This window comes from Conger conger, chromosome 2, assembly GCF_963514075.1.
Source record: "Conger conger chromosome 2, fConCon1.1, whole genome shotgun sequence".
Lineage (NCBI taxonomy): Eukaryota > Metazoa > Chordata > Actinopteri > Anguilliformes > Congridae > Conger > Conger conger.
In genome coordinates this window covers 68,967,934-68,982,182 of record NC_083761.1, presented here as the reverse complement: position 1 = coordinate 68,982,182, position 14,249 = coordinate 68,967,934, and the positions used below count along the sequence as shown (strand labels likewise).

Below are 14,249 nucleotides of genomic sequence, written 5' to 3'. Positions count from 1 at the left end.
AAACTCCACCCATCTGCGCCTCCTTGCAAGCTCAAATGTACCAGGCAAGATTAATAAAACACAGAAAAGAAAAGTATTTGAATCCCAAACAAATGCCATTTGAACCCGTGTCTGCTGAAGACCAGGAGTATACATGGACAGGTTTAAAACACCATGTTTTAGTTGCTTTTAAATTCCTAAGCACACCCTTGCCCTATTTGCCATCTTTCATAAACCACGGACCAAACAATTACATAAAAACCAAACAAATATTGAAAATGAGACCACAGACAAACATAAGGTTATTCATTTATTTATTTATTTATTTATTGTTTAACAAATCAAATGAGTTGAAAAGTCTAAATGAAGACAGTCATATTTTCCCCTTATTGTAAAAACATCTTTCAATCCTGGAGAGTCCGTTAAGCAACGCAACTACACTTTTACAAGACAACACTGCTTTCCTCGCCTTTCCCACCAAACAGCACACCAGCAAGCTTGTGACCACCAGAGAGACCGACAGCGAATTGGTCCTGCAATCTGCTCAAGAGCAGCATAAAATCAGTACTTTTTTTTGTACATGGAAATGACACCCAAAAAGTGAAACAGTTGGAAAACTAAATATCCTGTACTACGACGCTGATATCACAGAAGTGAAGCATCACAGAGAGTTGTCAAACACACCGAGTCTCTACATGACTGCACAATAACCGCTCCTACCCACTGGTTCATATGGACAGCTGGCTCAGCCTCTAGACAATACTGGACTGGTGTTCTGCACCAGGCAAAAAAGCCTCAAGACATGAACCTGATGGGGACGCTGTGGAAATGCCAAGGAAAACGTGAGGGGCTCCTTAGGACCTCGTCCATCAACCAGGGCAAACCCATACGCAAAGCGCAGAGGGGAGAAGCAGCCAAATGAGGAGTTTAATGTGGAGAAGTGCCCTGCTCCCTCGCTGGGTCTCCCATGCGCACTGACTATGTAAGTGCTGATAAAACCCCAGAACCAAAAGTTAGTCGCGTTTCAATGGCGTCCTGAAATGATGCGTGTGCGTGCAAATTCTCCCCGCAGCCCCAAGTAGAGAAGAGAGAATGTGTGAAGGACAGAAAAGTAGCAAGTGTAGTGGCTAGTCCGTGTTCCATAACCCCGGGTCCTGGTTTTGCGTCACAACTCTGGGCCAGACTCAGAGGCCAGGCCCTCCCCACCACTCCACGGCAAACTGTGTTTAAAATGTAAAAATCAGGAATGACTGCAGCAGCAATAAGAGAACGGAGAAGCGCTGAGAGAGGGGGGGAAAAGTGGAAGGGTGTTTGCCGTGTTTCCCTTAAGAGCCCTGGACTCTGACCCCACCACCCACTTCCCCCACGTCCTGGCTTCTCCTCACGCCCGTCTTCCTCCCCTCCTCTCACCATAGCAGACTGGAGGCAGGGAACCAACAGGCACCCCTGAGCTATCTCCCCCCGTACCCCTCCCCACCCCCTCCCCAGAACTCACACCCCCCACATCACGAGGGAGCGTGGCGCTAACGCTTTGACTTGGCTTCTTCTGCATCTTTCTCTGAAACACAGAAAGGAGAGAACAGGCAGTTGAGAGAGGAGTAAAGGAACACACAGAGGTAATGCACACACTAAGCCAAATCATCCAAATCACTGAAAGCAGCCAGAGGCTCATCAAGACTAGACAAGACAGAGCACACTGCATGCTGTCGGTGAATTGTGACAGATCATACAATCACTGCCGCTACATTTTTCAGGAACAAATCTTCTTAGACCTACCATGCCTGCTCAACCCGTGTCTGCCAAATAGGTGATAACACCTAGTCAAATGAGCATTGCTTTTCCTGCATTTGCTGTGAGTAAATGGCAAATGAGACGCTAAGGAAAAAAGGGTTGGATACCCTTTTGTGCAAAGTCACGGCAGATATTGGGGTGTGAACAAATATTGTGCTGGTACCAGAAACGGAAAACGTTACTGGCACCAGGGCCACCAATATACAAAGTTATTGGAGAGCCCTGTAGCAAAACAACTTAAATGCGAGACCCCTGTGCTATCGGCCAACTATTGGACATCTGTTGGCTTGGTGTATTCCACGCTCTACACAGAGAACTAGTGTCTAAATCTCCCAACTCTGTGAAACTCAAATGTCTTCTCTGCAGTCACATTACCAGGGTGTCCACTCAATTGAATTGGGAGAGTTTGGGTGCATTTGGGTATGTCTGGGAGCCTTTGGCAGCGTGAGAGTGCATGCGGAAGTGTTTGGACGCATTTGGGCATGTCTGGCTGCTGTTGACAGCATGAGTGTTTGTATGAGCGTGCCTCCCGGCACTCTGACCTTTCCTGAGCTCGTCCCTCTTCCTGGCCGCATCCTCCCTCTGCTTCTTGATGATGGCCAGCCGGGCGAGGTCGGCCCTCGCCTGCTCCGTCTTCCCCTCCAGGTGCAGCTTCATGTAGCGCTCCTTCGCCCTCTGCTTCTCAATCTCCTCCCTGAGAGAGAGAGAGAGAGAGAGAGAGAGCGAGAGAGAGAGAGAGATGAGAGCGAGAGAGAGAGAGAGAGAGAGAGCGAGAGAGAGAGAGAGAGAGAGAGAGAGAGAGAGAGAGAGAAGACTTCAAAAAAACCCTTGAGTGCACAGATGAAATTGCTCTGCCTGCTACTAGCCCATCAGCATAACTCCCATCCATGACCTATTTTCACAGGGGTCACGACACTGAGAAATGACTATTCTTTACAAATTTGCCAGAACACATTTTTAACTTGTTTTGGTTTTTAATTATAAAAACACACACACACAGAGAAAAACAAACATAAAAAAACCAACAACAGCTGGAGAAGTTCCTCACCTCTCCCGCCGTGAGAGTTCTTTCGGGGCGCTCGTTTCCAGTTCAGCCACCTTCTTGTTTTTATGGGATACGCGATTGGGATTCTCAATCTCGATCAAACCCTCCACTCCTTTCTTCTTTGGCTGCTGAGACAGAAATAGGGAGAGAGGGGGAGGGAAAAAAGAGAGAGAGAGAGAGAGAGAGAGAGAGAGAGAGAGAGAGAGAGAGAGAGAGAGAGAGAGAGAGAGAGAGAGAGAGAGAGAGAGAGAGAGTGAGAGAGAGAGAGGGAGGGAGGGAGGGAGGGAGGGAGGGAGGGAGGGAGGGAGTGAGAGTAGGGGGTGTGAGAGGGTGAGAGGATACGGATTTCTCAGCAACACAAGCAAAGTAGGAAGCAAGCATGCCTCATCAAAAGCTCGTTAGAACATTTACATGAAGGGGAACAAAGGACAAAAAACATGACATTCCCTATCCATGAATCATGGAGCAAAATGCTGTAACACCACCTCTAAAAGACCTTGCCAACAAACAAGCACTTTCAATTAACCTCTTCAGATGGTTTAACAACTGAATGGACATTTTTCTCAGGACAAAATAAAAGTAGTTTGTGCATTCCACGTGAGAATCATGCATTACAGCTTTGTGTACAATTCACCAGGCTACATCAGATCCACTCACATCATAGTCTTCATCACTGCTCTCTTCATCAGAGTCTGCAGAGCTCTCTGGTTCTGCTCCCCCGTTGGCCTCCTGAAAAAGACAGGTTCGGTCATTTTTTCTTCATTTTTTTTTTTTTTTTGCTCACTCTTCAAAACATCATAAATACAAGGCACAAGTTTTAAATAATCTGTTCTAAATTGTAACATGAATACATGCATAAGTAACGTTACCTGATGAAGCTTAAGTGCAGCTGTACATTTCATGTGAATGTTTGAAAAGGACACTAGATCCATAAAATAGATTCTGCACCTTTTCCCTTTGGGCACGCATCTGCCGATCAATTTCCTCCGGGTTGCTGAACTGCTTCCCTCGACCCTTGTGTCCTTTCTTTCCTGAAAGCGCCCAAAAAACACGACCAAGGAGTTACAGAAAAATAGTTCGGGGGAAAGTTGAGGGGGAAAGTTCACACTAACTTATCTTCAAAACACCTCATAGTATAGCCATTATATTATGTACTTACAAAACATTCATTTGATTAAATAACACTAACTTACCTAGTTACGTAGCGAATGTTAGAGAACTTATACAATCGAGACATGTGGCAGGAACTCTAGTTGGCTAGTTGGAACATTTTGTGCCAAAATAGCTAGCTAACGTTAGCCGACTGGTTTAAACCATTAATCAAAAACGTGGCCAATGTGAACATATCTACATAGCGTTTTAACATACCGAAATAAAATGGGAAGAACAAAACAAACAAAAAAAACAGAGGTAGTTAGACATCCAACTTGACACCCAAAACTTGATAGCATGGGGTATCGTTGCGTTATCCAGCAGTTAGTTAGAATTCAAACATGATTGATGCGAGGACGTGAAATTGTAGCCCGCAGTATGTATCTTGCTAGCTATACGTGTACTAGCCGGTCAGCATGCTGGCTGGCTGGCTAGATAGCTACATAGCGAGCTGTAAATACTGATTATCCTTGCCAACTACCTAAAGTCTAATAAGAGAGGTAGCCAACTCTCTAGCTACAAATCCCAATGAAATGCTGCTCTAAACTGTATCGACGAGATATGCGTCGGAAGGTAGCTAAAGTAATAATCTTTAACTTCCAACTTAGCCAACGTTAGCTGTTGCTATAGCTAATGCTAATGTGTTAGATACTTACCGCCTCTCGGCATTTTGAAGATAGCTAGTAACTAAACAAGACGCCGAAAAGATACTTTGCCAGGTATGGGTAAATGAAAGCCGTTAGGTTGAAAACGATATCCTGTGAGTTTAAAAACGTAACCGGGTTCCGACGTAATGGTTTGTATCGGTTTCTTTTTACTGGAAAGGCCTCATTCTCCTGCGCCCAGCGTCACTACAGCGATTTACCAAAGACGTGCTGAAAAAATGTGGGGCGTAAATCTAACGCGCTGTTCAGCCAATGGAGTTAGATGTATTTAGATTGACTTATTTGTGCATCCACTCAGTGATTCCAAATACAGCGCATCGACTATGGCCAATAGAAAACATACATATATAGCTATTTTTGCAGAAAGAAAATAAACCTGTTAAAAGTTTTTTTTTAACCCGTTAAAATTAATCCGCGGGAACGTGGGCAGGAATGACGCGCAAGCTCAGTTTGACGCCATGCTGCACCTGCTCCTGCGTCACTGTGTAACACAAACACAGTAACTGCATAATGTGGCACATTATTTAATATGTTGAAGTGGGCGGACGTCTTTGTGCCTCATGTTTTCATTGTGATACTGACAACCATCGGTTAGCTTTCAGCTGCAAGTCAATACAATCGAAAGGTCAACTCACAAATTGATATTTCACGACCCGCAATGTTCCTACATCGTTGTGTGCGGTTCATCCAGGTCACTAACGTTGCTTTCAAATTTCAGACATTAAAGTTGATATATTGACCGAAGTGGAAACGTACCCATGAAAATGGACAAACCTATCCATAAGTCAAAAGCAATCATTCCCTGACCGGGAATCGAACCCGGGCCGCGGCGGTGAGAGCGCCGAATCCTAACCACTAGACCACCAGGGAAGGTATAGCGGCGAAGCCTCGTGCTGGTTTGATAAACGACAAGCACACTTTTCGACATACGAACAGATAATTATTTCTTCAAATGATAAATTTAATATAACGCCCTTATTCAAAGCGCTGTACAATTGATGCTTCTCATTCACAGACACTCACACATCAACAGCGATTGGCTGCCATGTACGGCACCAAATCAAGAACATCTTTAAAATCAAGAACAAGTAGCACTCCATGCCTCAGTTTCCTTTGTTCTAATTCTACAAAACACTTATGTCTGTCTGCACATATTCCGTGCTACTATTACACATTTGCAACTTCATTGCATATTATTTCCAAATAAAAAAAGTTTTTTTTTTCCTTTTTTTTTTTTTTACATGTCTCCAGAGCAGTCTTCTGTTATGAGACACAAAAGAATTCCTAGGACAGAATCCACTCTGGTCCAAACGGAATGTATTCAAGTAATCTGGATAGTTATGTGTAGTGCAATTTGAATTGAAACAATGTGTATGAGTGCAGACTGTCACCTTTTGTCAGGTATATTCAATCACTTGCTTAGTGCATAAGAACGCTTTTAGTAACTGGTCTTGATTCTAGCCTGCAGAGTTCTGGAAAAAAGGTCTCACGTACAGATAATGACTTGAATCAGCGTAATGGCAAGATAAAAGTGTTGAGCCTATAAGGAACTGCCAAAGTTCCAAAGCACCCCCGCCCCCTGTGAAACATGGTGGTGGGGGTGTTATTATTTTGGGATGTATGGCTGCCATAGGTAGTGGCTCACTTACATACATTGAGCCTTACATTACATACACTGCTGACAGCAGCAGAATTAATTTGGAAGTGTACTGAAGCATCTTATCTGCTCAAGTTCAATTAAATACCTCCAAACTCATTGGACGGTGCTTCATCCCACAGGCAGGCATTGATCCCAAACAGACAGCAGTGCTCTCTTCTTAATGATGTTCCAAACAGTTTGTTTCCGTCAGCTTATTGTTCGGCATATGTCACTCGACTGTTTTCTTTCTCTAATTTCTCAGCCTCTTAATGGCTTCCTTGACTTTGGTCATTTGTACATCGGTACAAATCTGGTCCTCATGTTGATAAACACCAATAAGCGAGTCCAATGGCAATTAAAAGCCTAGAATCAAGACCAGATACTCTAAGATTTCTTATACCTGCAATAAAGAAACGATTGAATGGACCTGACTAATCAGAAACAGAGCCAACTGTCCGTTTACTTGTGGTCCCATAAAATGGGGAAACTATGTACAAAAATAGTTGTAATTCATACACGGATCACCCGATATGGATGTAAATACCTACAAATTAATGGCGACAGTCTGCACATTAACATCACATTCATTGTTTAAATCCAATGTGCTGGAGTACAGAGCCAAAAGAACAGAAATTGTACCTCTCTCCAAATACCTACGGACTGCACTGTATATATACACACCTACACACGTACAATGAAATACTGAAAACTGCTATAGCAATAATGACAACATTTAAAATAATGGCAAAATTTTTTTAAATATGATATGGTGGTGTGTGGGTGGGTGTGTGCGTGCTTGTATGTGTAAAACAAAATATGAATCCCAAGTTCTCTCTTTCCTCACTTTCCTTCTCATTCAACACTGTCCTTCTCATTCTCATTCCCTCCTCCTTCCATGGGACAGAGTGGCTGTGGATTGCCACTGGTCAGTGGTGGGTCTGCCTCAACGTCGTTCTCTTTGGCAGTGGCCGTGTTCTCAGGTTTGCTCCGTCCAAGACAGCAGTAAGATGCCACAGACAGGAAAACACCTGCAGCAATCAACTCTGCACTGACCATGTAGAAAATGAGTTCATAATCCTTGTATGCATCTACTATGCGACCTGTTTGTGAGAGAAGGAGAAAGAGAGAGCGAGAAAGAGTGAAAATGTCATGACCTCTTAGATTTGTAAATGACAAGGGATACAGCAATTATAACTGTCAATTTAGGCTGCTTTGTTATAACTGTCCTCACCAGCAGAGGGGGGTCCGATGAGCACTGCCACAGCCTCAATGAGCAGCACCAGGCCCAGCGCACTGGGGAAGCTCTCTGAGCCAACGATGCACATCAGCACCTCAAACTGCAGGGAGCCCACCATGCCGTAGGACAGCCCAAAGAACACGCAGAAGATCACCAGCCCAGTGTAGTCTGTGCACCGCGCCGCACCCAGGTTCGTCAGCCCGTTGAACACCAGAGCCAGGCTGAAGAAGTAGGCGTTCTTGGGCCGCATCCACTGCAGCCCCGCCACCAGGCCGCAGGTGGGCCGGGCGAAGACGTCGATGAAGCCGATGATGGAGAGCAGGAAGGCGGCCTCGTGGTCCGGCACCCCCTGGTCCTTGGCGTAGTTGACCAGCAGGATGGTGGGAACAAACAGGCCCAAGACCACAACAAACTTGGCGATAATGTAGATCACAAGCCCCTTGCTACGAAGGACGCTGAAATCCAATAGCTTTTTCTTGGGCTGCTCCTGAGGTAGCATTTCCCTTGACTTCCCTTGGGTGTTGGGCTCTCCTCCAGCCCCCTGATCTCCCTTTGGCCTGGCTCCCAGGGGCCTCATGACAGCCCCACAGGTACAGCAGTTCAGCAGCAGCCCCCCCGTTATGAGAAACCCCCCCCTCCATCCATAGTGATCCAGCAGCAACTGTCCCAGTGGGGAAAGGATGGACAGGAAGACCGGGCTCCCTGCCGCTGCCAGGCCGTTAGCCAGAGGGCGCCGTCGATCAAAGTAGCGTCCAAGCATGATGAGAGAGGGCTGGAAATTCAAGGCTAGGCCCATGCCTGTGGGGAACAGATACGGTGAGCAGGGCTCAGAGGCAAGTAATGACAAGTAATGGCATGAAGGATTCAAAATAGGTAGGGCTACAGGATAGGAAGTGAGGATCTATGTGAGAATTATGTGGTAAAATCAACCAAGTAATATCTAAGAAAATCAGGTGACAGAATGTATTAATGAGGCAAGGAATTTAATATTCAGGAATTTAATGGGGTATATTCAGCAAAGAATGTGTAAGCACTGGACAGGAAGGTAGCATGACAGGAAGAGGTAGCCAAATCCGGGAAAATTCTTTACAGAACAGATCACCTGTGAGAACACCAGCAGTGACGTAAAGTTGAATAATATTGGTGGCGAAGGAAGCTGCTATCATGCCACCGGATGCCAGTAAGCCCCCGATCAGCATCACAAGCCGACATCCAAATTTATTCACCATGATGCTGGACAAGGGGCCTGGGCAGGGGAAGGAAGACAAATAGAAACACACATACAGTGAATGCAAGGACCATTCGTACAGAACAAGACATATGTTCTTATATCACTTGTACTAGTGTTTTAAGAGAACCTGGCGCATTCACCAATTTTTTGTCCTATTTAGATTTTTTTCTTCGGTCGGAACAAAATTCACGAGAGGGCCCGACCTGTCATATGAATCGTAAGCATTAATTTTCTATTGAGAGGCTAGCAGTGCATGGCGGGAGCAGTCCAGTGAGCACTGGACAGGTTCTGTATTTTCATAGGCTGGATGCAAATGAAATGTGTCCTTTGCAGCTTGCCTGGCTCACAAAACTTGAACCAAACTTTCAAACTAGACTTCGCAGATCAAATATAAATCAAGATTCAGCAACTGCGTTGCTTATTTCTCACCTGAAATGTTTTCAGAACTGAATTTTAGAAGTCTATTTAGGAGGAATACGAGAATGCTTATCAACTGTCTGCTATGTTGTTTTGCGAAAACCAATGAACCCATTGAGTCATCTATCCGGTGGAACCCACATACAGTACCACCCATTAAACGGACAGATGCCATTTTATTCAGTATTCTGGACATACCTAGCCTTAAGTGGCATTTTTAGGTCAATTGCGCAAATTCACAATTCTCATGAACGCATGCTCATATGCATACAGGTGAGATTTCCTAGTTATTTAGGAGAGTTTTCTGAACCTAAGAGCGTTTGTTGAATCTGATGTGGTACACTCGTACAAGCTAATGTTTCATGAAGCCCATTGTCTTGTGGAAATATTCAAGGGATAATGCACACCTGCACCTTATCAAATGTGTTTTGTACCTTGATACATTTCAAATACTTTTCAAGTACAACTGAAATACTTTGCAAACTTAGATTTTCAATTTTCAATGCTTTTATAAACAATGAGAAAGGACACTGATCCTGTTATAACAGGAGTTGAAAACCAAAGGCTAAAGTTGCTTGTAAGTGGGGATGGCAAAAAAAACAAGGATGGGGAAGATACTTCCATGCTTTTACATTACATTACAGTCATTTAGCTTACTCTTTCATCCAAAGTGACTTTCAGTTGATAAGGCTAAACAGGGACCAATCCCCCCTGGAGCAATGTGGGATCACTGGGGCTTGAACCACCAACCAGGTCTCGTCAAGTATCTAAGTCACAAGGCTATAGGCTGCCCTATGATAGCGCATAGCAAAATGAGACTTCCTTATTTCCTAAAACTGCAGTAGGTTATATTTGAATAACATATTGAAATAGTCTTACCTATAAATTTGAATTATTTGGGAGATTCCTCTTTTGATCAGGACAACTTAAGCCACTTGTATCTCAAACACATGATCCATTTTTTAAAAAGGAGTGGACCATCTACCATTCTCATGTATTTTTGGCTCTTTATTCAGACATGGGGAGAGCAGAGACTTGTGTATAGAGATGGGATCACAGTGCAGAAAGTGACAGAGGAGGAAATCAAATCACTGCCTGCCTCATGTATGAGTTTACAGTTGGCTGCCCTTACAGTCTCTCCCCACAGAGGACCTTGGGTTGACAAGTTTGGGAGTGTGAGTTCAGATTTTTTCCATTATTGTATTTTTTCCCACTACCGGGATACAGTAGCATGTTTTAAAATAAAACATCAGGCATCAGACAGGAGTGCTGTACATACTTGTTACATTTCAGATTTTCCAAAATTAGTTTCAAACGGAACATTGCCAACTCCAGAACGGTTTTTTTTCCACTCTGAAATCTGCCGGCCAAGCTATGGCAGCAGCTGGGAATGGCAGAGCTGAAGTCGGCGATACTGACGGATGGCGATGTACCAGAGGAGCTGGTGTTACGCAGTGAGGGCTCTCTGGCCAATCACCTGAGCCGTAGATCATTGCCAGCATGATGGACGAGATCCAGGCGGTGTCGCTGTAGCCAACCCCAAAGTCCCGCATCAGCTCCTTGAAGTAGACGCTGACCGCTTTGGGGAAGGCGTAAGAAAAGCCGACGACCATGAAACAGCTCAGCAGCACAATCCAGCCCCAGCCTCCGTCAGGTGGGGCCGCCCCTGACTTGTCACCCGCGCTGGCTCCCATCTCTCCTCAGGAGTTGCTGTCTGTAAGGAGGGGGAGAAAGAGGTCACAGCACACATTGACCTGCAGTCCTAGAAACCCCAATGCATGAGGTAATGCAAAGTTAGTGGCCACATGTGTTGGCATTGTGGAGGTCATCAGTCTTGTGCTGCAGCAGTCACGTCATGGTCATATTTAAACTATGTTAATATTAGGTCAGGGGCCACAGATAGATGTACAATTAAATTAAAAGCACAATAATCAACCTGCTACTTGCCATGTGCTGTGTGCATTCATACAAGTCATGAACCCAATGTTGCCCCTCTTTTTTTCTGCCTCCCCAAAACACCTCCGGGATCCTGCCAAAGGACTTTTGCCTTTTTTATAGAGGACTTACAGCCTGCCCTACATGAGGTGTTTTCAAACCAGGAAATGGCAAGCAACAAACCAAACAACAACCATCCATCCATCCATCCATTATCTTAACCCGCTTATCCTGAACAGGGTCGCAGGGGGGCTGGAGCCTATCCCAGCATACATTGGGCGAAAGGCAGGAATACACCCTGGACAGGTCGCCAGTCCATCGCAGGGCCAAACAACAACCAACAAATAACAAAACACCATAAACAAACAACGTTTTGTTCTTAAAGGCTAGTACCCTGTACCACCAGGTCTTTCCGTGCCATATTCAAAATGTACAGTTCTTTTATTGTCCTGTGCATTCACCCTTAAACAGCATATCAATCACAGCACTGCCTAAGGACATGGTAAAAAAAAGTCCAATGCCAGATATGATATGCTGTAAAAAGGCGATTGATGAGGATCAATTGTTTAGCAGAGAAATATACAGGTATCCAAGAAAAAAGACCATTTATATTATTAGATGTATATATATTACATTATTGGAATTTGGCAGGCGCTCTTATCCAGAGCGACGTACAAAGTGCCAAGTGCAGACCCATCACCAGGAACAAGTGTGCTGAAAGACCCTAGAGGGAAGTACAATTTCAAGTGCTAAGAGTACAACAAAGATAAGGACTAGGGCTTATTTGATTAATCAATGGATTACATTGAGAACTAAAACTGTTTTTATACAGCACAACGCAATAGCATGATATATGCTTACGTAGGAACAATAAACAGCTTACACAGCCAAACAAAACGAACAAAAATATCATCCTAGCGTTATATATATAGGATTATATTTGACAGTATGACATTCTTCGTAAGGGACCATGTTCCAAAGATTAAGTAGCAGCCTGATTGAAGTTTGGTCCGCAAGATGTCCTTGTCCCTGAGCTCCCTGGTTTTGTTCAGTCGGAAGTCTACGATGACGGGTGACAAGGATGACACAGACATGCTGAATGGATTTTCGAAGATTTAACTTACTCACGTCTGTGACTCTTGGTTCCAACTTTTAATTCCCGAATCTCTTCCAGTATCTGCACAAATTAGCTCTAGTTGAAAACGTTCAACGGCTCTGAATCTCCCCTTGTAACTTCTCTGAGTGACGGAAAGTGTTTTAACTATGTATGTAATAAACAACTGTGTCATTTTGTTTTGAACGCTATATGAGTCCTGGCAATTTATCGCCCCCTTCGAAATTGCAGACTCAGCGCATTCAAATGTTCAGTGATACCATTTGAGTGCCAAAACCGTCTGTGTTTTCAACGCTGCCTCCCAGTCACTTATGCGTTGGCCAAACTCCCGAATTTGCGCTCTCTATATTTAACGTTAATTAAGGCAATTATTTACATGATCTAACATTTTAGTTAACCGACATTTCTTGATTTCATGGGTGACATCTGAAGATGTCCATGTGCCCCTTTATTATTGAACCAGCGCTGCTGTAACGTTAGCCTACACAGCCAATTGAACCAAAGAAGGGCTAACAGTTAATTGCAAGACACATACACACTGGCCCTCCAGGAACATACTTTCCCAAACATAGTTATTTGTGAGTGGTAGGGTACGTTATAGTCTAAAATATTTCATTGGCACATAAATAGCTAGGCGTATGAATAACAAAACGTTTATTGAAAACTAGGCTAACTTACCTAACATTTTAATTTGCTAACTGTGTTAGCTAGCTAACAGTTAGTAGAAACCTTACAAACTTGAAAAAAATCATTGTCCAGCTATATTTACAACATACTTGCGCAATATTCGACCATTTTCTCCTGGGTTTTGGTATTGTATTTTCCCACAACGGAATATTGGACCAGTCAAAATTAATTAGAGATGGCGAGGCGAATGTATCCAACTTAGGGAAAAAAATAGGCCTAAATTACGTTTCCATAGTATCGTTAACTTACTTGTCATTTGCAAGTAACATTCAACGTAGTTGCCTACATTCGTTTAACTGTGATATTCAACTTACCTTAACAGAATCCTTTCTTTCTAGTTTTAAGAATACACAATGCCTAATAATGATTATTAAAAACGGCAGGGATAATAATCGTATTTTGGGACTGAGTAACAGACTATTATTAAAACGTGAAACGTTACATTCCGCGGAGGGGAGCTTTGTAAGTGCACGTGGATATGTTCTTAAAACTGCTGGGGTAATCGTTTATGCATGAAAACTCATTCAAGATGCCGAACTAAACAAATGCCGACAAAATATGAACCTAATCATTTAAAAAAACAAAAAATCTATAATTTATCTCTTAATTATTGTCTGTCAAACTTGAGCAGTAAAAAATATAGCCTACACGTCAGGGCCAATCCAGGTGCTAGAAGGCTTCACTTGTTCGGAAAACACGAATGATTCATTTGAAAAATGATTAAATCTGCCTAATCCCAGCTGAAAATAGACGAGCTGCAGTCTTAAGACAGGTATTCCAGCAACCCAAGGTTAAAAAGGTTCTGGCCCTCATAACATCTGAGGATATTTATTTGTGGATAATTTGTGCAATGAAACTGTGCTGGATATTATTCTCTAATCAGCATATTACATACACTCACTGAGCACTTTATTAGCATCCATACTGATACTGGGTAGGGCCTCCCTTTGCTCTCAAAACAGCCTCAATTCTTTGTGGCATGGATTCCACAAGATATTGAAAACATTGCTTTGAGATTCTGTTCCATGTTGACATTATTGCATCAGACAATTTATGCAGATTTGTCAGCTGCACATTCATGCCGTGAATCTCCCATTCTACAACATTCCAAAAGTGTTCTATTGGATTCAGACCCGGTGACTGGGAAAGCCAATGAAGAACATTGAACTCATTGTCATGTTCATGAAACCAGTTTGAGATTACTTTTGATTTGTGAAATGGTGCATTATCATGCTGGAAGTAGCCATTAGAAGATGGGTACATTGTGGCCATGAAGGGATGCACATGGCCAGCAGCAATACTCAAATAGGCTGCGGCATTCAAGTGATGATTGATTGGTATTAACAGGCCCAATGTG

The 14,249-nt window shown here is 43.6% G+C and overlaps 2 protein-coding genes and 1 non-coding gene across 5 annotated transcripts; all 3 read right to left on the bottom strand.

Annotated features, from left to right (window-relative positions):
• Positions 1–276: 276 nt before the first annotated feature.
• pdap1a (pdgfa associated protein 1a) lies at positions 277–4,870 on the bottom strand. 2 transcript variants are annotated; one of them, XM_061221791.1, is made up of 6 exons: positions 4,624–4,870; positions 3,764–3,846; positions 3,473–3,544; positions 2,819–2,943; positions 2,313–2,464; positions 277–1,537 (listed from the first exon to the last, which is right to left on the bottom strand). In XM_061221791.1, the coding sequence occupies exons 1-6, from the start codon at positions 4,634–4,636 to the stop codon at positions 1,503–1,505; spliced, it is 480 nt and encodes a 159-aa protein (XP_061077775.1). In that variant the 5' UTR covers positions 4,637–4,870; the 3' UTR covers positions 277–1,502. The 2 variants fall into 2 exon arrangements, with proteins under 2 accessions (XP_061077775.1, XP_061077783.1); XM_061221799.1 differs by having other exon boundaries at positions 2,819–2,940.
• A 560-nt stretch (positions 4,871–5,430) lies between these two features.
• trnae-cuc (transfer RNA glutamic acid (anticodon CUC)) lies at positions 5,431–5,502 on the bottom strand. The gene has a single exon. It is a non-coding gene; the product is annotated as a tRNA-Glu (tRNA).
• A 79-nt stretch (positions 5,503–5,581) lies between these two features.
• On the bottom strand, positions 5,582–12,373 carry slc16a8 (solute carrier family 16 member 8). 2 transcript variants are annotated; one of them, XM_061221748.1, is made up of 5 exons: positions 12,216–12,373; positions 10,634–10,870; positions 8,611–8,754; positions 7,503–8,306; positions 5,582–7,371 (listed from the first exon to the last, which is right to left on the bottom strand). In XM_061221748.1, exons 2-5 carry the CDS (start codon positions 10,848–10,850, stop codon positions 7,124–7,126), a joined length of 1,413 nt encoding a protein of 470 aa, XP_061077732.1. In that variant the 5' UTR covers positions 10,851–10,870; positions 12,216–12,373; the 3' UTR covers positions 5,582–7,123. The 2 variants fall into 2 exon arrangements, with proteins under 2 accessions (XP_061077732.1, XP_061077740.1); XM_061221756.1 differs by having other exon boundaries at positions 12,220–12,373.
• Positions 12,374–14,249: the final 1,876 nt, after the last annotated feature.

Coding starts and splice junctions, on each gene's coding strand:
- pdap1a (XM_061221791.1), bottom strand. Junction 2,465..2,818: donor GAACTCTCACGGCGGGAGAG/GTGAGGAACTTC, acceptor TCTCTCTCTCAG/GGAGGAGATTGAGAAGCAGA. Junction 1,538..2,312: donor GAGGGACGAGCTCAGGAAAG/GTCAGAGTGCCG, acceptor TCTGTGTTTCAG/AGAAAGATGCAGAAGAAGCC.
- slc16a8 (XM_061221748.1), bottom strand. CDS start 10,850: ATGGGAGCCAGCGCGGGTGACAAGTCAGGGGCGGCCCCACCTGACGGA. Junction 8,755..10,633: donor GGCAATGATCTACGGCTCAG/GTGATTGGCCAG, acceptor TCCCCTGCCCAG/GCCCCTTGTCCAGCATCATG. Junction 8,307..8,610: donor CACTGCTGGTGTTCTCACAG/GTGATCTGTTCT, acceptor TGTTCCCCACAG/GCATGGGCCTAGCCTTGAAT.